General features: G+C 37.7%; 1 protein-coding gene across 2 annotated transcripts in view; it reads left to right on the top strand.

The window, feature by feature from the left end:
• pax3b (paired box 3b) overlaps positions 1–23,517 on the top strand; it is a 58,650-nt gene that overhangs the window by 20,286 nt on the left and 14,847 nt on the right. For both annotated transcript variants that reach the window (XM_007889800.2, XM_042339350.1), the window contains exons 5-7: positions 15,379–15,578; positions 18,122–18,287; positions 19,501–19,715. In XM_007889800.2, coding sequence (XP_007887991.2) covers positions 15,379–15,578; positions 18,122–18,287; positions 19,501–19,715 — 581 coding nt within the window. The remainder of the gene's footprint in view (positions 1–15,378; positions 15,579–18,121; positions 18,288–19,500; positions 19,716–23,517) is intronic.

Below are 23,517 nucleotides of genomic sequence, written 5' to 3'. Positions count from 1 at the left end.
GACGGTAGCCCACTGTTTTATCCAATTAGCTTGGTAAACTTAGCATCTGTGATGATAGTGCACTCATTCCAGATTGCTGTGTTTGTTAATTAATTACAATAAGAATATGCCGTATGCTGTTGATGTCCTCTTAGCCTACACAGAAAGATTTTATCGTATTCACTTGATTTGAAGTGAAATTAAATTGACTTTATAATCCCAGAGATAACTTTTTCAATTGGAGTTTTTCAAAGTGAATGTTAAGCAGTGTGATCCCTTATATTTTGAGAGTTTTAGATTTTGCTCATATGATACAAGTGTCATGGATCACATTATATTATGAAGCTAGTAGCTCTCCTTTCCCTCATGTAAACTTCAAGAAAACAGAAATAAAAGTGACATCCAGGTTTGGAGAGTTCAAACTGCTTTGATGCAGGTATCTCTCTGATACAAATATTCGGACAGTAAGAAACAGAAACTGCAACTGCGTTAACCATTAGCCTTTGCTCTTTCCTTGGCAAATATTTGCATTGAGACATACAATGTGAAAGCTTTTCTTATTTGTAGTAGTAATGAATTAGTTCAAAACATTTGGTCCATTATCTTGGACCTTCTTCAAATGATAAATAATCGAGATAATAAATCGAATATTGTGAAGTGATTGTTCTGGAGCAAGTTTGAAGACAGGAAAGAAAGACTGAATTTGCAAAGATCTTTTAATAGGCAGAGAAATGATGTAGAATACCCATTGACTCACGTTTGTTTGTGAATTTGTAATCTGAAATGTCTTGACGGGTTTGGACATGTCACAAACGCTAAATAAGACCTTTATGGTTATACCAGAAAATCTAAAGTAATGTGGTGCAATAACCCAGTGCTTAGTTTCAGATTTCTTAATGATAATAATAATAATAATCCTTGCATTTGATATAGCGCCTTATCATGTCTTCGAGACGTCTCAAAGCGCTTCACAGAATAATCTGTAAAGTGAATTTACTGTATATTTTTGGGCGAATCGCGGCAGCCAATTGTGCACAGCAGTGTCCCACAAACAGTTGTGGATTGAGTGACCAAATTATTTTGTTTTGCAGTTATAACGTGGATTTATGGTATAACAGTAGCTTTCATAGGGTTGTTTAGGTGGTTTCGACTGTAGTAGGATTTATCTTAAACGACTCTTTAAGTGATATCTAGATTGAACACTTCCGAACAGGTCAAACATCGAAACAAAGTAGATCTGGTTTAGGCAAATTGTTTCAGATTTAGAAACAGCTTGTCCGCTCGCCTTGAACAAATTGCATTTGTGGGTGAGTGTAAAACTATATAGCTGGCCAACTGACAATGTGCACTCTGATGTAAAGGTTATCATTCTGGAGTTTAGCAGTTAACAGCTGTCCTGTTATGAATGTAATATTGTGTAACAGACCTCAGATTTTATTAACCTAGCACAAGACGAGGAAAAAGTTATTGCATTTTTATACTGTTGGTAAGCAATGCATTAGATTGGATTTAAGTCAGAACTAGGGCATTTTCTTATGTTGTATTTACAATGCACAGTTAGAAATTAAGTGACTTTGTCTTCCACCTGGGGAATTATGCAGAATTGGATTCCTGATTTATACTTCCTACTCCTCACTGAATTCACTGGGACCATTAAGAAAAAGGAACCCAATTTCAGAACCCAATTTGTTAGTGGTACAAACAGGTCTTTACTAACATTAAAGCACGGCGGAGCAAAATATCTTGGGCTGCCCAAGAACTTTTAAGAGACAATTGAAGTGGAGCCAGCATCATTTCAGGAGCTGAGGTTTCAGTGAGAAGCAAAACTGCTCCTGAAACCACAGTCACAGGAGGGTGATTAAATAAGAGTGTGATTAAACTTAAATTTATGCTTCACATTACATGATAAATTGATGCAAAAATAGTAACACCATTACACTTTTCCCTCCTCATTGCATTACATTGTTCAAAACTGTTACTGCTTCTGATGTGGGAGTTTTATACATGCAGTTAGATATGTTTGGGACATTGACATCAATATTTTAGCTTTTAAAGTTATTAAAGATCCAGCTACATAACCAACTCTTTAATAACATTAAAAAGAGGGCGTTGAAAGCGCCTGTTTCACACTGATTCACAATGCACTTTCTGTGTTGGACCACTGCAAAAAAGTGCAGTACACACACAGCATTGATGTTTCTGTGATATACTCGAGAGTTAGCACTTTGCGGCTATCTGTAGTTGAATGAGGAATGCACTGTTTTTCGCTCACAGTTCCACTATTTGACAGTATTGCAGCAAGCTTGTTTGACAAAACACATCTTCAATGGGCTTCATTTGCAAGGCATTGTACACAAGCGCATTATGTAATTTTCAATTGAGCAAATAAAGAAAATAAATCAGCTTTTCTTCAATTACACAATTTTCACTTGTACAATACTGGAATAATCAATGAGGGGAATAAACTACTTGAATTTCCACAGAGCTAGCCAAATTTGTTTCCACTGACACATTTTCCACTATATAAGTAAATGTTTGTTGACTCCCAACAGATGTAACTAGTCTTTTCTTTCCATCACTGATGTGCCACTGAGATATGGATATTAAATGAACTGTCTAAGGTTGTTGGAGTGCTTCAATATAAACTGTGAATTTAAATGACTGAATGAGGGCTCTGTTTATAGTCAGCTAATGTTGACCCGTTCAAGAATAGAAGCACTGATTCAGTCAAAGAAAAGAGGCTCTTGACCATTGCCCTCCTGTGGTCATGTGAACTGATTACCTCGGGCTATTCACCTTTGAGGATCTCTGAACAAGGGTCCGTAAATCACCTACTTTGCATCTATCCATTTGCGGAAAGAAATTAAAGTTGATTTCTATTCTCATCTGACCAGTTATGTGAATTAAAAACCTCCAGAGAGAATGCGATTTTGGAATCTAAAATGTCTTGTCAATCCGAAGTCAAAGGTCAGAAATCAGGTTATAGGGTCATCTGCTTCCTTTGCTTATTCCAAAGTAAGATGTTTATTTTTCCCTTTCAAGGAAAGAAAACAAAAGCTAAAAGAAAAAATAGAAAGCGGGGGGAGTCAAAGAGAAATGTCAAGTGAACAACTCAGGTGTCTCGGTTACATAAAAATCTTAATTTTAGAGATACGTTTACAAAGCCTCTCAGTCTGTGGAACTGTTAAATTCATAGCATAACCATCCCATATGTTAATCCAAATGCCACTCGTTTTAAGTAGCTTGTAACTTGTAAATGCTCCCACCTCCAGCTGGCTACTTCAATGTCTACAAGAGAAGTAAAATAGTATTGAAATCTTAAATGCAAATCAAATGTTCTTTGGTTATATCTGCAAGGGTCAAGTAGAAAACAGGTTACTTATTCAAAACAGAAGGCATGAAACCTGTCAGGGCAACTTCTGAAGGCATGTTTGTAACATACTGCTAGGTCAAAGTTTATCATAAGGTCAATGTCTATCAGTATTTCCCGTTTGAGTGTTAATTCACTCAAGGGTTCACTTTTAACTAGTAGTAAAAGTGGCGGTCGGTCCAAATCTCGCACCTGAAATGTTTTTTTTAAGAGATTTTTTTCCAACTACAATCAACAGTTACTATTCCTGAAATGGATGCATTGTGTGCGTGAGGACTGTGGATAATAACGCAATGTAATTATGTTCATAGTTGCAGCTTACAAAAGTGTGGGCAACCCGTTTATCTTAGTACTGCAGACCAGCATGCAGAGGTTTCTTTGTAGATTTGCTATTATGACAATAATAGAAATATTCAGTGTTTCCGTAATATAAAAGTAAATGCTTTCATGGTTCATTAATAATTCCCATCGGAAAACAAAATCTAAGGAGAAATGGTTGAATCAGTGTTATAATAACAGAATTTTAAGGTCTCGTTAGAGGATCAGTGTTGCATGATTTAAGTGTTTAAAATTCAACTTTCAGAATGGCCTTATTGGCCATAGAAATGCCCATTTTATGCCTTTCAATATGGCTTTTTTAATTATGCTGCTTTTGGCAGGGACAAAAACAACCTTTCCTGGGGTGATACCAATTGGAAATTTGTTCCTAGTTTCACACCAGTGAAACCTGTCGTGGCTCCATATGCAAATGTGAGCGTGACTGCAACTAATAGAAATCGTTCTTATTAATGGCTAGATTTTAAAAATAACCAGTGATAGTGGAAGGTTATCATTAGAGGCAATTGAACAAACTTTATTATACCACTTTAATTTGAAACATAGATGCTTTTAACATTTTGCCTAAGCATCTGAATCGCTTCAAAAAGCAATCTGTTCTTAATGGACAGGAATAATCTGGTATAGTTAAAAAAAACTAGCAACCAGTTCCTTTATTGGCACTTTGGCCATTAACTTGTACAACATTACAATTTCAAAGTCTTGGTAACTTTGAATCATGGCAGAATTATTTTTAACTCAATGCAAAGAGTGTGTGTATATACGAGTCTGAAGAGTTGTGAGATGAGATATGTTGAAAAGTAATTTAACATTTGAACATTGTAGTTTATTCTTTTTATAGTCTGATTATTAAATTATCAGAACATTTGTGAAAACTGTAGGGTACTAGTTATTTTTCAGTGGTGGGAGTTGAGGGGTGATGAAGCTTTTTCCGAGTCTATATACAGGTAATTGGTTGCAGTTTGTTTTTAATGAGCCGGATTCTAAATCAAACATTATTTGGGTGCAAGATGCTGTACACAATAGTTCATCAGATATTGTATTAATAATGATTTCTATTTCAGCCTGTGAGAGACAAAATGTTTCAAGCCAATATTTGCTATTTTTCTAGGATCTGTATAAAGTAGTTTTGCTAATGATATATCTGGTTTAAAGATCATTTAGGCAGGTGTAAAATTAATCTCTTTAGTAGATCACATAGACACAGCAGTAGAACGATAGCCACAGATGGGCCATAAGCTGTCGTCCCATCATTTACTCTGAATACATCTGCTTTACTTCGATGTACTGTTAGATGTACTCAGTCAATCACTTTGTCCCATTTGCTGAGAAGCTAAACTGGTCTGATCTGCAAATAAATTGTTCATTTGTCTTTTCTCCCCTTTGTTTTGTTTTGGTAACACATGTCGACAGCTCAATTACCCAGTTCATTAACAGCTCCCAAAAGACCCTGTGGCCTGCCTCCGATAGGAACTGTGTTTGGAGCACATATGGTCCGTAAAGGCCCTTCTCTTGATGGCTATAAATGAAAACGACTGCTGTCTTTATCTTCAATGTTTCCTTTGCCAAGAATAGTCTTCACAATGCAATTGATTGTTTCTAATTGCATTGATTGGATTGGTTTTCCTTCACAAAAGTACTCTTACGAGCAGTGCTATATTCCAAACATACTTGTTTAAGCAGTTCTGTTTACTAGCGCTGTCAGTTTTTGTTTGCTTATGATTTTAGGAGATCATTCGGTCATGTATACCGCACAGATAAATGAAGGTCTGATCAAAACCCTTTTCAGTTTATCTACCTTGAAATAGTGACTTTTGTCTTCTGAATTTCCCTTCGAGAGATATTTCGGCCACTTTAATTCATAAGGACAGATGAGTCCTGAATAGCAAAAGCCTATGTTTTTGTTTGCCTTGCTATCTTCTTACATTTGTGCAATCGATTGAATTTCACATCTGTGTTACATTCCTTGAATGAAATACATATGAAACGGATAGACTTCAGTTAGCATTTTCTTGAAGCAAAAAAACTACACATCAGCTAAATACACAGTAGCATAAAATGTAAGCAAAATGCTAGAGGAGACAGAACTTATGAGTTTTAACAAAAATGCAAATGGCTGTAAAGTAACATACTAAAGATTGTGTGTGTGTTTGAAATGAAAACCTCTGTAGAAAAAAAAATCTTGCGGTTGCTTTTAATCACGTGAACATCCAAGTATCAGTCAAACTAAAACAGACAGCGCGCACAAAAAAAAGTCTTTCATGAATTTAGGTCTACTAACGTGCACTTGGATTTAATCATTGAAATTGGTTTAAACAGTGTTTGTTCTGAGTTAACTATCAACCTGTATGCAGTAACGATGCAAAAAAGCTTGAGGGTAGCTCCTGGCTGACTTTAGACCTTCTGAACTTGTCTCCTGCTGTTTACTATATTCATATTTAATCTGTATTCTCCACCCACAGCAAAACCACTATGGGAGTTGTTGCATGTCAGACTTTATTTGTACCATTTTGGTTAGTACAGAGCTGTCAGGGACTTATTTTGTTATTAATGACCCCTTGCTGTGGCGCTCAGAGTCAGAGAAGGTGGAGGAGGGGTAGATGGGTTGGTGGGGAATAGGAGGAATTAAATGTATCTTTGCGCAAGTAAGAACTTGGCTAAAATTCTTGAATAGTGGATTTCTATCAAGCAGTTAATTTCCCCCCGTCAAATGAATGAAGCCGCCACATTTGAAAATAATTTCGGAAGAGAAAGAAACAGCTTATCGGTGACAGAAAATCAACAACGCTTTTGTTGTGCAAATGTTTCATTTGGAATCACGTAAGATTTTACGTTAGTTTTTGCTGCCGATTGAGGCAACGTTTTTTAGTTAGCATTAAAAGTAATGTATAGAAACTATGTATGACATGAGTACCTCCAGGTGCTCCAGGCTGCTAAAGCAGAGAGGGCTGGATTAACCCCTGCCGAGTTTCCTTCTCCAGACCTCAACTGCACCACTCCATTCCTCTTAAGTGTCTCTTTGTGCCAGGCAGGTGTCAGAATGCTGACTGTGAGGAAGGTTCCTGCTGATGTATACCACAGATGGAGCGTGGAAATTGGCAGAATAGACTTCAGCCATAGGCCACTTCTTAGGCCCCAACAAAAGGAGCCAAATATGTCAACAAAAATCCTGAGAACCACAAAGGGGAATGTGTCATTTGTCATTAAGTCTGATCGAGTGATGGGATATCAGAGTTACTAAAGCAAGTCTAGTTGCAGCCAAGTAAACATGATAGCACTGACTATAGATTAAGAAGTTCAGTTTAGTTTAGCGAACAGGTGGTTGTTGCAGACTGTATTTTTAAATTTTTTTTCCTAATGTCTTTGTCAGTTTTTTGCTGAGAAAAAACTGAATAATCCTCGATTTGCTTCAATTTTGCTTTGTGAAGGTTTAATATATTTACTTCCAATTAACCCCAAGAATGATCATTTTTTTAAAAAAAACTTTTAATTTAATTTAGGTTTCTGGATAATCATGAACAGGCAATAACAAAAAAAAAGACAAAGACACACTTTGACACAAAAAATTAACACAATGAGTGTGATAATTCAGATATTCAATGTCCCTCACACATTTCAGAGTGAGCACCACATTTGCGAGTGAGTTAAAAGTCAGATTTATAAATGGGAGAAAGTAAAACAATTTCTCCTGTCTCTGGAGGCACCGAGCACTCAGTTTTAAGTAATATAATAACAATAATAATCCTTGCATTTGACATAGCGCCTTATCACGTCTTCGATACCTCTCAAAGTGCTTCACAGCATATACTGTAGTGAGTTGACTGTATATTTTGTGGGAGAAATATTCCCCTTGCTGCTGAGTGCAATGATTGTGATCATCTGTGCTTAGAATGGGAATTTCCCATTGTAACTGGGCATCATTAAAGTTGCTGCACACTGTGCTTTTAGCTTTCAAAACTATTAGCTTTGTTATTTTGAGAAGCTGGAAAGCGCATAATAAAAACTCTTACAGGCTGCCGTGCCATGGGATGTCGTTGAACCCATGATGCAGCAGCTGTGCAAATCTGGAAGATGTTTCCAGCACGAGCAGGGCCATGTGCATGTGGTAAAATATTTAAAACAACACAACAAAGAACTCGCTCGATAAATCACTGTTCAAAGTGAATCAGCTCACGAGGTCCCAGATTCGATTCCCAGTACGTGGGTCAGCTGATTTCAGCCAGTTTATAGGCCAAGCAATTGGTCTCAGCACCCTTAGGTGGAACAAACCAGTTAGGGTTTGCACTTCTGATCTCTATGCCCCAGTAATAACCCCCTTATTTGCTGGTAAATGTGAGTACGAGGAAAGAATCAGACTCTACTGTGATGCCCTTGCAGTTGAATAGCCAGCCGACACTCAAATTAGGAAAATTAGGCTCACACATGAAGGATGACTAGTTGGGTGAGGTACTGAAGGGGTTGCTGGCATATGTGGAGCTTTACCCAGCAGGAGTTGGTGACTTCAGAAGACGGGGGAGAAAATTAAAGACAGAAAAACGTGACAATAGCTTCATTTAATAAAGATGCACAGGGGATTCTGTTCAGGCAGTAGCGAACGGGTGTCAGCTTTCTAGTTATCAGTTTAGTGGGTTTGTTGATTTAATAATAATGAAACAATGCCTATTCTTCTGTGTCTCAGCAGTCTCAGTTACTAATTTATTCATGACACCCACGTATTCCGTTTCTCCCTTTCAACATCCCTTGCATTCACTCTCCACTGCTTTCCATGGTCTCCACTGCCTAAAAGCACATGTGCCTTTTTCTTTGTAAACATCTGAATAAAGATTTCTTCACAAAACGTTGAATTTGGGGTACAACATCCCACCGTAGTCATATGGCTTTTGATTTGTCTTTTGTTGATAGTCAGTAAAGCAGATGATCAAGTTAGCAACCTACAGCCATCATGTCTCAAACTGCTGTGCTAAATCAGCTTAGTACTGAATATATATATAAAAAACTAACCGATATTGAGTATTGACACTTTGAAGCATAATCTACAGGATATGAAATAACCATTCAAGTTGAATGGTGGGCACATTAGTCCTGTAGCTATGCCAGAGTGTTTGGCACAATTTATGACCTGGTGAAATCTTGATCTCAGAACAAAGTCTTCATCTACAAGGAGTGAAACGTGAAACAAACTGGACTGCGATCACCCGTCTCAAGTCATTCTCATGCACTTTCTAATGGTCAGATAAAAGAGCAGTGTTGGTTGTGGCCGGACAAAAAAATCAACCGGGGTTCCTGTGTGCATCCTAGCAGGGGTCACTGGGTTTTCAGTGACACCTAGTGGAAGATGTACAAGTGTGGGCAATGGGTGTGGACATTGTGATGTCTCTCCCCGAGGTTGAAAGCCATCATTCACGGTCATGATGTACACATGAATAATGGACACTCGGTTGAGTACTAGAGGGCAACTGGTGCTTTGTGGAATAAAATTCCAGTTCAGGGGACAAAGGAACCAAGTTTCTTTACAAGGGTGAGGTAGAAAAGGTGAGAGGTTCGGAGGACAAAACTTGGAGGAAACAATTTATTTTTTTTAAAAAGGTAAAAGGGCAACAACACCACCAGGAAAACCAGGAATAAACTTGCAAGCTAAATAAGTAACCCTTCATATTAAAGTGTAGTTTACGCTGTATTATGCTGGCAATTTCCCCTTAAAAGATGCACGTTTCCAAAAAGGTAGCAGTAATGTATCAATAGTTAGAAAACAGGAACATGCCTCTGAATTAGATGCATGTAACGATGATTCATATATATTTTCCTTGTAGTGTAAAAGTAATTATTTCACAGCCATCTAAAATAAAAGAGAGTAATTGTGTTATTCGTCAGTTTTTGTCAAAAGCAAGATTCTTAGGTGATCATTGTTAGGTGCGTATCTTGTATGTTGTAAAGGTTATTTGTCAAGAAAGAGGCTTAATGTAAGATTGTGCAAATGGGGGAGGTGTGGGGGTTATTATGCAAACCACGTGTACAGGATTACAAAAGAAGTTGTTTCTTAAGATAAAACATTAAAATCAAAAAAATTCCCATCTGCAATTAAAGATCCCAAGAGAAAAGAGAAGGAATTTTTCGATGGGGAATTTGATGAGGATTTTCAAAAGTAGCTGCTCTAAAAATAACGCACAAAATGCAGAGAAGCCAACGAATTTCATTTTTAACGTGTCATCCACCGCCTTCTGAACTCAAAAATGTAGTTGTGTTTACAATAACAATTGAGTGCCCACGAGGAGACAACTGGTGTGAAGCGAAAGAAATCTCAATAAGATGCCATGCACTAGAATGGCATGCTGTGTTCAGTTCCCTATGAAATTGGCCTGAAGTGTTCATATATCATGGCCTTAACAAAGCCAAATATTTCCTGAAGTCACAGTAAAGGTCAGAGCAGAAAGAACTGCTTCTAATTCCATAATTCCTGGTTTAATTAAACTTCATGGTTTGTCCGGTGGTGGTACTTATGCTTTCCCTCCCTTTTTATTTGTTCCTATAGTGAAGAATTTGTAATCCCATGGAGTGTTATTGCTTCCCTGTTCTTGATCCTTTTGCTAATTGCTGTCTTTCCTACTTTCTCCCAGTTTCAATACGGCCAAGCAGGGTTCTGCCCAGACAAAAGCAGCCTCAGCTGCATCAAACCTTTCTAAAAGAAGAATGTCATGGATACATTACCCGGCTTATTTGTGTGCCCCGATGGGGACTATATGAATCTGTGGCACTTTATATTTTCATTATTGTCATTAAAAGTAATATTTTCATTATCGCCTGTTCAATAGTGACTCAGGACATAGGAAATATATTTATTTCCATCACATATCCAACTTAAGTTTAAAGAGGCAAATTATTTTCTTCAGATGAGTGGTCAGAAGAATGACAGGTACTCGTGACAAGATAAATAATAGTAATAATAATAATCCTTGCATTTGATATATCACATCTTCAAGGTGTCTCAAAGCGCCTCACAGAATATACTGTAAAGTGAATTGACTGTTTATTTTGTGGGCGAAATGCGACAGCCAATTGCGCACAGCAGTTGAATCCGATACATACAGAAATAAATCAGTAAGGATTACATGTGCAAGTAAATCCGGCTTGTTTAATTCTGTGTATTGGAATGGAATATACAGTGTGCAAACTATTCCCAGTTTCAGTATAGCTATACTGCATTCTGTCATTGGCTGGAATCCCAATCTTAAAGCAGTCAAATCATCGTGGTTTGCTTCCAAACTGGTCAAGTCCGGAACGAACAGAACTAACACAATGCATGAGTTTCTGCCTGATTTGCTCAGCATCCGGATGCAGTATAACTAAATCCGTTTGGGTTCTGGTTGTGCACCCCAGAGTGCATGATGCAGCGATGTTGGGCAATGCATTCTGGCGTAATCTACTTCCAGTATTTGTAAGATTTCTCAGGAGGATAACATGCTCTCCTGAACTTTTGAAATCTGCTTTTATCGGTTCACAACCACAAGCAGAGCAAATCCAGCAAAAACAATCCTAGTCTCAAAATAACTGGAATAGTAATCAACAAAGAGTACTGAATATCTATTTGGTGGGAGAAAAAGACTGGGAGATTTGGGGAGAATTCAGATAGGATTTAACAGTAAAAATATTATTGCATACATACAGTTACATTCATGGATTAGTTGCAGTGAAATTAGGAAACTTAAACTATTTAAAATCAATAATAGTTTCAACTTGGAGATGATTTAATAGTGCCCATCAAGACTTCTTTCAAAAATGATAGCTGCTATGAGTCATGAACGAATGTATTATTTTCATCCAGTTACCATGAAAATAAGATCTTTGTTATTCTAAATCAAGACTTTAACGGTGATCTGGAGATGTACAGGATGTTTTTAGCGCTTTGAAAAGATTGTCCAGCTGAAAGATTATGATTCAATTTGTTTCACTCCTGAGGGGAGATCTGTTAACTTCCAGATTCTGTGCAAGACTGTGCAACTAACTGTAAGCAACCGCAAGAGGATATCGATAAACTAGTAGACAGGGAAAAGAGATAGCAGATGAAATATACTTTAGAAAAGTTGTGATCTACTAGGATAGTGCCAGGGATGAGTTGTTTGACCTACTAGTAGAGACTAGAGAAACTGAGCCTACTTTCATTGGAACTGAGAAGGTTGAGGGGAAACATGATGGAGATCTTCAGAATTATGCAGAAGAAAGTATTTCCACTGATCAGTGAGTCAGTGATTAGAAGGCATCAATTTAAAATAATTAGCAAGAGAGCAAAGGAGGAAACTAGGAGGATTTTTTTTAATGCAGAGAATTGTTAGGCTTTAGAACCTGGTGCAATAGTTAAGGCATAATTCAGATTCATTTTTGGGAGGGAACTAAATCAATATCTAAAAAAGGAATAATGTGTTGGGGTATGGGTAAAAGGCAGGTAAATGTGATGGAATGGATTGCTCTTTCAAAGAGCCAGCACAGACATGACAGGCCGAATGGTCTTGTTTTATGCTGTAAATGGTTCTATGATTATTTCTCCCTAGAAATAAAAAAAATCCTTAAAATGATCTCTTTGTACGTACTTTCAGCAATGTTGAAGGATATCATGTACCATCAATATGCATTATAAAATTATAAACATGCTGCCTATCTGCGTAGAAATCAGTTGTCAAGAAATTATATTGTTTAGTGAAATGGTGAAACTGTTGGTGAACTGATTTTACTGAATATCAAGCTGAATGTGCCATTTCATTCAATGAAATTGAATAATTATTCTGTTACAATGAAATTACTATCCATTATAATGAAAATATAAGTATTATTTAGACTGTTAAAGATAATGGAATGCGTTTTAAAGATCAATGGAAACAAGTGCCTCCAGCTATAAAGAATTTAATCTCTGCATGCAGACTGACTTTTATTAACACTTCTTTAAAGATCTCCGTCCAATTCACTTACCGCAAAGGGCCAGCTGTGCATATTGCATTACATGTCGATGCTGGGTGAACAATTTCTCCATGTATACTCATGCATGGATAATGCATAAATACATAGAAGGAGTATATGTTACCAGCACACAGCCAACCCCAATCATTGAACACACACAGTTTAGGACAGGGACAATCCACACCAAAAGGTTTTACAACAGAGTTGGGAACTAGATTTGTTTTATTTGTACAAAAATAAGCTACTTTCTATATTAAATTATTCTCAAATGAAATAGGGTTAGATATGAATTCATTTGTTAGAGGAGGGGCACTTATCTATTGCAATAATTTGTAAGACACATTAGGCCAGAATGGGTACCCATTCAGCTGTGTGAAGTGTTTTGAGATGTCCTCCTGATATAAAAGGCGCTGTACACATATAAATCGTTGTTGCTATTTCTGCACAGAGGCACATACCGGGTTGGTGTGTCCCCATTTGTGTCTCTAAAAATATAAACAATCGTTTTGAGCAGTACATAGTCAGGTTAAGGTCAGGACTACAATCCAATCAATAAAACTTGGTCTTTACATTTGAGATGGTTTGAATAACTCAACAGCGATAACGCATTAATTCTAAATTACTGTATAGTACTGTAACTAAACTGTGAATGTCCTGCTGTCTTCAGTTCATGTCATTGTTAATAAGCAATGCTCAATCAGCTTATTTGGAGAAATAAAGCCTCTTTGGGTCTGGGAAGCACTGTTCATCGTTAATGGAGGGGTAGTGTGTAAAAATATTGCCTCGGTGGTTAGTTAACAATTGGACAGAGATTTGTGGCTTGACTTTTTTTTCATTTTACAAAAAAATATACATTCAAGATACCATTTTGTAGATTCTTAGTAAACCCTTAAAAAGATAGATGCATGTGTAGCATGAACTGAGTGGGGACCGTCAATTGGAACTAGTCAAGTGGAACTAATCTCAGACTTTGCATAGCTAGCGCAGAAATTATTAAAGAGCTTTGAGATGTCTTCCCGATGTGAAAGGCACTATATAAATGTAAATTGTTGTAAAGTACATTAGATTTCTATCAGGTCAGAAAGGAATTGCCACATTTTGGGAGGATTCAATTAACAGGAAACGATGGTATTATACTGGTAACCATGTGCTATGGTAACATGACGGATGGGTTAGCTACTCCAGTGAAGATTAGGAGTGCACATTCCAAGCAATGATCAATTTGAGAAACGGAAGAGACACAGAGATAAATTGTCTCACCAAAGAGTGCGTACCCCTGATTGAAGTATCCATTTACAGTAAAATCCTTTGTTTAATCTGTTCATCACAGTGACTCTCTCAGTATAAAGTTTTTATATTCTCCTGGTATAAAGCTGTTGCACACTGTATCGCGGCTCTCCCTGTATAAAGTTTCTGTTTCTTGTGACTTTCCTAGTATAAAGTTTCAGATTACAGTCTATTGCTTGGGTTTGAAGTAAGTATACTGCCTGAGCTTTACTTCACATTCCCCAGATCCACAGAATGTAATGACATTTCCAGACAAGTGCCTAAGAACAGGGGAACCCTGCTAGAGCAGTGAGACAGCTTGAAGAGCTTACCGATTCCAATTCACTGGCACTTCTGCTGAATTGCCTCCTAAAGGCCATGTTGCTTTCTCCCACATAAATCTGTACAAACAGATTAGTATGCACCTGTGAGGAGCGTTTATGAGTTCACTCAGCTTGAGGGAAATTGAATTTGTAGGAAGGATACAATTATATAACACTGTCTCTTCAGCTTCAGTTGAAGCTAAGCTTTTGTGCTGAGTATCTAATTTGAAACTGCTATTCAGCACTTCAATTTAATCTTCTGGCACCTCAGTTACTTTAAAATTAAGAAAGCACGTATTCACCAGTGAACCATTTGCATAAATAATGGTTTGATTTTGACGCAGTGAAGTGGACGTGGCATTATTAAACCTGACTGAAACTGGTCTTCAAATTAGGAGAAAGAGAAATGTTTTACTTGCAATGATTAAAGCCGTTTTACCCCAAATATTAGAATCTTACAAAACTCCCCATTTTTTTTATGTAGGAAGGAAATAACCTACTGTCTAAAACTGTTAGGTTCCAGTGTGATATGTTATAAATATATCCCATGTTCACAATGAGCATCAATTATAGAAAAGCCCAGGTCATGTAGTTTCTCTGAAGACCTAATCCCAGACCTCAAAGCCGGGCTGAGAGCAGAGGTCAGTGCTGTGAGTATACAAGCTGCATCTTCCTGAAAGTGACCTTTGCTGTGAAACTTGAATATCTTCACAGCATGTGGGACTAGAGTAAGCTTCTGTCTATAGGTGGGAGGATGAAAGCTAGTGGATAGTGCAGTTTAAAAAATACCAAACTAATCTGCTTTTGTAAAGCAAGGCTTTACAATGTTGCCTGAGATATGTTGCTAAACAATATTTTTTTTAACATGTGGTAGTTGGTCATGCCAGACAGGAATCAATAGTATTCCCATCATCAGCTGCACGAAAGGAAATTGGCAAACGCCAATTTGCTTGTGATTTACTAGTGCATTTCTTATTTACTGTTTTACTTGTACGGTCCGAAGTATACCTACAATGCAAAACCAAACATTGTGGTGGCTTATAAGATGTTTGCACAGAAATGCCAAGAAGGTATGAAAAATTGTTGCAGTCAGATATGAAGAGGTCGGTGTATGTTATCATAATACAGATCAATAATTTAACTCTGTTCCAACTCTAGCAACTCATTCAGATGAGGCATCAGATATTGACTCGGAGCCAGACTTGCCTCTAAAACGGAAACAGCGTCGAAGTCGAACAACCTTCACTGCAGAACAGCTAGAGGAACTGGAGAGAGCATTTGAGAGAACTCACTATCCAGATATCTACACTCGTGAGGAACTTGCACAGAGAGCCAAGCTGACAGAGGCGCGAGTACAGGTAAAACCAGCTTGTTCCCTGAGATCTGTGCAATTATTTAATTCTATGCTAAACATTCTAAATCATACGAATCAGGTGGAGCTGTAAGCAACAACTTCACAAACGGTGCTTTCGTTGAAGTGAAGATTTTCACTTGAAAACCTCTAGTGGATTTAGCCAGTTTGAATTTTTTGATGCCATGACTCAATGAAAATATCCATGCAATTGCAGAAAGATCTAAAAAGAAATCCATCATCGCATAATTACGTGCATGATCCCTGTCCTATTCTGAATACTCTGCTTGATGCATTGCCCTTTCATGCACTGAGATTCTTGGGGAAATAACTTTTGTTGTAGTGCACTCTTAGTTATAAATGCAGGTTCTGATGCTCTCAATGAAGACATACTAGCCTGAAGCATCCATTTTGGTCGAGGGAATTTATTACAGAGCCAATGATTTGAACCTTTTAATAACTGATACAAATATTCGACACCTAAAACATGAAATGGTTATCCTTGCCTAAAGGGATTTTTTTGTTGTTGATATTTTTGCATTATTTTTAAGAAGGTTTTTCTCATGTCAGCTACCATATGGTAACAGATAGTACTCTTTCAAGAGGGCATTAAAGATTCAAGGTGGTTGTGAGTAGAAAAATAATGATGATTCTGGGATTTACACATCACAAGTCACAGAGCCAAATGTGTCCTTATTATAAAAAAAGATTGAGAGGGAACATGATTCAGACTTTAGAATAAGATGTAGGTACAATTTAGATGTAAGCAGGCAATTTAATGCCAGACAACAACACATTACATTTATATAGCGCCTTTCACGCCAGGAGCTGTGAGATTTAGGGAGCATAGCTTCAAAATCTGTAGTACTTGACTTTAGAAGAATTCAATAATTTATCTGCTCGAGAATTGCATGTATGCTGCGGTCCACATAATTTAATTGAGGTACATGTGTACATGTGTACTCTGTACTGCTGGAAATGATGCCTAGATTGGAGATTAGTGTCTGGAGGTGGTAGGTGTGGATCTGAAGGGAAGAATGGCCTTTTCCTCTTCTTTTTCTTCCATGCTTTAGGCTCTTCAAGGCCAGTCATCACGATGAAATCCAGTTTCCCTGTCTATTATACAGCAACACTGCATAATACATTTGCCGATCTCCGAAAAGCCCAATAACTCCACATGTAGTCTAAATGTTCAGTTTAAATAATTGTTCCGAATGAAGTACGAGCGCTAACACTTTCTAAGTCTTTGCCCCTCAGTGCATGCAGAAGCAACATTAATGCAGCAGCTGCCACAGTGTAGCTTTAACCCTATGACTTCTCTGCATTCCTCACAGCTTCATCTGGTCTCAGGAGGCCGATCATCTCTTATGAGGCTTGCTGTGATCTAGTGCCCTACTAAATTCCCCAGAACAACTAACATATGGATCCTTTACTAAACCCAGCATGAGTGACAGATTTAAATCAATCAGTGACTTCTTCAGGAGAGCTCAGTGTTGGGAATTTAACTTTTCTCAGACAGTATGAATACTGATTCCGCTGACTTTTATTGAGGAATTTTTCCCAAAAAATATTTTTACACAACAGCTGTCCCACCATTTTAAATCTGGAATGTGTTCCCGAAACATCTGTACTACAATTTAGTCCCGTTACTGCTGAAGGTATCAGATGATCGAATCGTACACCAATTATTATAAATGTTGAAATAAATTTTAAAAAGGCTTGCGTCTTCTCAAAGGAAAAATCCCAGCGTGTAGCCAAGGAAGAAAAGACTGAACTTCAGACTGATTCACCGACATTTTGCATTCAGACTTGGGCACCTGCACGTAAAATAACAGAGTTCTGGAGTTGTTCTGAATTACTGAAGGTTTTTCCCTGCTCCTTTGAAATTCCAGTATCCTAGTGAGTTGGGTGTTTTGTCGGAATCATCAACTGAGCATGCTCTATTGAATAAGCCAAAAGGTCACCGGTTTCACTGACAGCTCAGACTGAGAGTGAGAATTGAAAAGTTGTAGAGAGTAGTAGCGAGGAATACACTTAGCAGAAACCATTTGGAAGCTGCTAACAGTAGGATACTGGAGCGGAATGCAACTCGTTGTGTCATTCTATGTTTATCACTCATTCCAGCAGCCTGCTGCCAGGCTAATAAACAACAGCTTAATGAGATGAGCATTTACTGGCAACACAACAGGCATATATTTATGTCAATCTGACAACAAGAGGGTTATCATGTCTGCTTTGGATAATATCAAATACAGCCTCAAACAAATAGCAATCTAAATGTTATTTATTTATCTTTTATTATTATTATGGGGCAAAATATGCGAGATGTGATGATGTTGATGATAATTTCGACATCGCATATTGCATAATTCCCCTCTATTTTTTCACATCTGTTTACATTGAATTGCTAGGCCATCGTTACTTGTGGGCAAATCGTACTTCACCTTAGCTTCACCTTTGTTTATTGGCATGTGGCTAGTCATGGTTTATTTAGCTCTATTGACCATTGAATTGTTTTGCCCTTTATGTGATCCTTTTTTAATTTGTTAGGTCTGGTTCAGTAACCGTCGAGCTCGGTGGAGGAAACAAGCAGGAGCTAACCAGTTATTGGCGTTTAATCACCTAATCCCTGGAGGATTTCCACCCACAGCAATGCCAGCACTGTCTCCGTACCAGCTCTCTGATGCCAGTTATCCACCCACATCCATACCACAAGGTAAACAAATATCTGATCCCAGACTGAATCTGCCCTGAAATTAATCAGACCAGGTTCTGCCAATCTAAGTCACTGAATAAAATCTGAATTTGCATTATATGCTTTTTAATTTACGATTTACAAGTGAATCAAATATTGGAAGGATAAATTAACTCTTCCGCTGTGAAAAGCAGCCAGAAAGGAATTGCTGAAAATGAAAGCTATTAAATCCATGCATGAGGTGTTTGCAAGGTTCCACCAACCTTGTCCTGAAATGTTATGCTTTCATTCTGTTGGTCTCAGTTGTTCTTGTTATACTTTGTAAGACGTTTTGCTCTCTATTACTGGCTCATTACTTGCTTCTTTAGGCAAGTATTCAGTAGATTTCATTTTTAAACCTATTGTCTTAGATTCCTTGCCTTTGCCAGACTCCCTGATCTCTGAATTACCACATAAACATGATGGTTTTAGTCACATCGTTCACACAATCACAAATTGATATTGAAGTGAAAAATGGGCACTTCGATCTTTAACCCCCATACTCCGCTTGCAATAACTATGAGGGCAGTCCATTGATCTATTCAATCAAATTATAAATAATTCTTTACATTTTAAAAGAATGCCCCAACCCCCATACTGTGCTGTTTATCCTGTGGTAATGGTGGAATCCAATAATACATCATGCAGGACATTGTCAAGGCCTCATCGGTCAAGCACAACCGAGGCTACCTTTCAGGAAATGCATTTTCAAATGTGATTTGATTGAATGCATGATAATAGTTAGAGACTTCTCAGCAAACCCATGATTCTAAGTAGCATGGAGTTGTGTTTTAAAGGGATACTGGCTTCAGCTCAAAGAGATGCTTGACAAACAATATCGCTTTGAATGAGGAAAAGAGCTAAAAAAAAATGTGCCCCTCCTCATGATAGCGTCACGTGTTGTGACACAATGATAAATGATGTTTTGATGCATTTTTGTCATTGGGTCCTTAAGTTCTCTGGTTGTAAACAAATGCAAAAAAAAGGTTTGCCCCAGTACTTTATTTCTCACAAAGAAAATGCTCCTTTAAGCTGTAAAAAGCATTTTGAGCATTGAGAGAAGAAGGTGGAAAAAAAAACATTTTGAATGTGAACAGATACATCATCTTATTATTTTTGGAACTGGCTCAACAGTTTCCAAAGAAGAGAAAGTGATGCAGCATTAATGATACAATAAATGTTATTGTGCTTTCAGCAATCTCAGATCCGAGCAACACGGTTCACAGGCCACAGCCTCTGCCTCCAACGTCAGTTCACCAGAGCAGCCTCCCCTCCACCCCAGACAGCAGCTCAGCTTATTGCTTATCCTCCAGCAGGCATGGATTTTCAGGGTACACAGACAGCTTTGTGTCTCCTGCCGGCCCCACCAATCCCATGAACCCAACTGTTAGCAACGGCCTCTCACCTCAGGTCAGTTCTGTGATTCAAAACAGAGTGTCTAGTGTATACGTGAAGCAAATAGTTTACTACCCAAGGCAGAATTAAAGAAGCGTTTCCAAATTGAAATCATTGCACAAATCTGTCTGTGCAGCTCATGTGACTGTTCTGGTTTATAGACTTTCTTGTCCTCGCCAGTTTTTCCACTGTGACTTTCCAGATATTGAATTTTTCTGATACGCAGGTTGGTAAAGTGCCTCTAAAAAACACTGGATAAAAAGTGATGTACAGCTAATTAAGAAGTAAGCAAAACATTTATAAAGAGGCGATTGAAAGACGACTAAAAACTAAAAGAAAAACAAAATAATAATAATTTGGGCATTCAATCCACGACTGTTTGTGGGATATTGCTGTGCGCAATTGGCTGCCGCGAAATGTACAGTCAATTCACTTTACAGTATATTCTGTGACATACTTTGAGATGTCACAAAGCCGCTATACCAAATCAAATAATAATAAGATATAGATTTCAGCTGTGGAATTAAATGTAGATTTTTAAATATATATTTATATTTCAAGTGCATACAGCATTCAAATGAAAGGCTAATGCTCTACTCTAGTCATAGATGTATTGCACCATGTTATGTTTGTAGTTTATAGGTGATAGTAATAATGACACGTTTCGGTTCATTGGAAAAGCTCACATCCTTTCAGCTGTTTCACTCATACTTTCATTTTGGCGTCTGCCAGTTCCTCCACTGAGGTTTTGACGAGTGGTCTTTTTACCATTTTATCAATGCATTTTCAGGCTTGTGCAGTGTGTTGCTGCCTGTTTTTAAGCTACAAATCAACAATGCTTTGTAACTTCATAGGCTGAGGGGAGAATTCAATAGGAGAAAGCTAGTGACTGAACATGGTATCACCCACAATGAATTGAATGGAACATTGCAGAAAATCACCTTGGAGTGATTCCAAGTGAGAGTTTGTTTAAAAAATGGATCAGTAAATCAATATTTGCTTTTGTTTAAAGTCCTCATGAAAAATAATATAGTTAATAGGAATATAGAATAAACTGACAAAATAGAAACTTGCACTTATATATAAATATGTAATATATACCGTATATTTTTATATATATTATATATACGTATCCTTCAATATTTCACGCAAATTCTAAATCTTTGAATATCATATTCAGCCTGGCTCATATGTCAGCCTGGTTCAGTTAGTAACACTCTTACATCTGGGTCAAAAGGTTATGGGTTCAAGCCCCATGTCGGGACTTTGAGCTCATAGTCCAGGTTGACATCCCAATGCAGTCCTATGGATTGCTGCATTGTTGGAGGTGCAGTCCTTAGGGTGAAACATTAGACTGATGTCTTGTTCGTGTGATGTTGAAGATCCCGTGACACTATTCGAAAAGAGAAGGAAATTTCTCTCCGTGTCCTGGTCACCAATCAACCAAATAAAAGAAAAGTAGTCATTTACTTCATGGCTGTTTGTGCTTCATTGCTGTGTGCAAATTGGCTTCTGCGCACCTACAAATATACAGTAATTACACTTTTTAGATAGACGCTGAAGCGCTATATTAAATGTGAGGATGCTAAAATTGCAGTTCTGAAGATCATGCAAAGCATTGCCGCAGGGTCAGCAAATTATCCTGCAAATAAATTATCCATTGGAGAAAGCTTAACATTTTTAAAGAGTTCTTTCAGCTTTTGGAGATTGATGTTAGTTTGTTGAATTAAAATACATTGTGCAAAACATTAGCATAACCTGGACACAGGTGTACACCAACTAATTTTTTAAGATTTGTCACACGGGATCTATAATTAAAAGAGACACAGAGTTAAAGGTGTGATTTTCTTGAAAAGCTTTTCCATAAGTTTGAAGAACATACGGAAGCACGGATTGACACAAATGAAAAGTGAAAAGAAAATTACAGTCAATTACACACCAATCATTGGCCACTGCTCCTGCCGGAACAGTAAGGGGTATTCTAATAGGCAGAAAATGAGATTCTAATGGCACAAAGGGTGGCCAAAATGACTGCTTGCATCTGTGGCTTTTTACTACTTATTTAATGTGCAGTTTGCATCAGCATGGTGTTGTTTCTGGTTTCTGCACGGCACTGATAACTCACAGACCTCGAAAGTTAACAGTGTTGTAAAAACTATAAAGACCGATGAAACTAATTGCCCCTTCAGGGAGATAGGAACCTTCCTAGTTTCTGTCATATTAAGCACACAATTAATTGATGTCTTTTTTTTTCTTATCCACAAGAAATTGATTAAGAGTGTAACAGTATCAAACACATTGCTTTTAAAACTAAATTAGAAAATCCGAGTGATCCATGTTAAACCTGAAATGCTCCTCACACTACCCACTTAATCAGTACATTGCGTTTGCACTTATACATATCAGACTCTTTGCATTGCAATAAATATTGGAATAGAAGTGGTTTGTTACTGGGGTTCCCTGAGTTACTATATGAAGACGCTCCTCACCAGTAAAAGGATGATAGTGGTTCACTGTTTTGGATGGAATATTCTGTCTGATGTGTGCAGTCACTACTGTGGCCTGTGCTCAAAAGAACATTTGATGAATTTCAGTTACATTGTGACAAAATTCATTTGTGATTTATAAAATTAACTACGCAATTACATAAATTATTGAATCCATATGTCTAAATTACACTTCCAGACCATACACTGCACACGTCATTTGGCACTTTACAAGGTGTGTGGCACAAGGTAGATACAATGCTCTGTATTACCACAGTCGACATACAGGAGACCCCACTATGAGAATAATAATAATCCTTGCATTTGATATAGCGCCTTATCACATCTCCGAGACGTCTCAAGGTATTTCACAGAATATACTGGAACGTGAATTGACTATAACATGGTCCATTGGGTCCAATGCCTCAGAGGTTGTGTTCTAAGCGACACATCAACAAATTTCAGGTTGTCAGGTCACTGCTGATGTCGCTTCCTGTGCATTGCATTCCTATGCACTGATGTCATTTCCCTCGTAGATTGGATGATGCATCCATCTTAAGCTTTTTAGTAACTTGTTTTGATATGCCTGATTCGTAAGTTATTTTTCGCCACTGTGGACAAGTTGAGAATTGGAAGAGGGCAAATGGTCTCCCTTCAGCCCTCTGTAGCCCGGGCTTTGGCTCTAACACTGGTTTTCTGGGAATAATGACTTTCAGTCATTTCCAGTAATTCTCCTCCTTCTCTGCAGGAGAGAGTTTTACTACGTTTCGTGCTTCCAGGCCCTGCAAATATAAGCAACTCATTTTACGACCTTACCCAAAGTTTTACCAAAGTGGGATACAATACAGTGATGTACTCACACACTGGACCTCATTGAGCCACCAGATAGCAGTTTAGTTTTAAAACAGGAAGATCCTGTAAGTCACGATGTGCCTTTGCTCCTGATATTTTTTTAAAAGAAAACAATCTTCTGTCAATGACAGTGCTAGCTCCTTGATTGCCAATGAAATCACATCACTGTCAAACTGCTCCACTGTCACAACTACCACCAGGGAGATGGTAACTAGCACATTTCCAAACAAATATTATGCTACGACTCTTCAAACAAAAGTCTTGGTTGGAAGCGCGGAAGATAATAGCATAAGACAGGAAAATCCATTCAGTCCATTAGCCTGTCTCTAATTTAGCACAGAATTCTCCCCCATTGACTTGGAATGATGAGCATTATTGTAACTTTGGCCTTGATCACCACTGTTTCTTTCAAAACTCTCTTTACAGTGTGTTGATCCTGTTGTTTATAAATGCTACTGAACTTGCAGCCCAAACTGTAG

The sequence above is a fragment of the Callorhinchus milii genome, unplaced genomic scaffold (genome assembly GCF_018977255.1).
Source record: "Callorhinchus milii isolate IMCB2004 unplaced genomic scaffold, IMCB_Cmil_1.0 Scaffold11, whole genome shotgun sequence".
NCBI classification, from domain to species: domain Eukaryota; kingdom Metazoa; phylum Chordata; class Chondrichthyes; order Chimaeriformes; family Callorhinchidae; genus Callorhinchus; species Callorhinchus milii.
The sequence above is the reverse complement of the archived record's forward strand: the minus strand, read 5'-3'. Positions and strand labels throughout refer to the sequence as shown.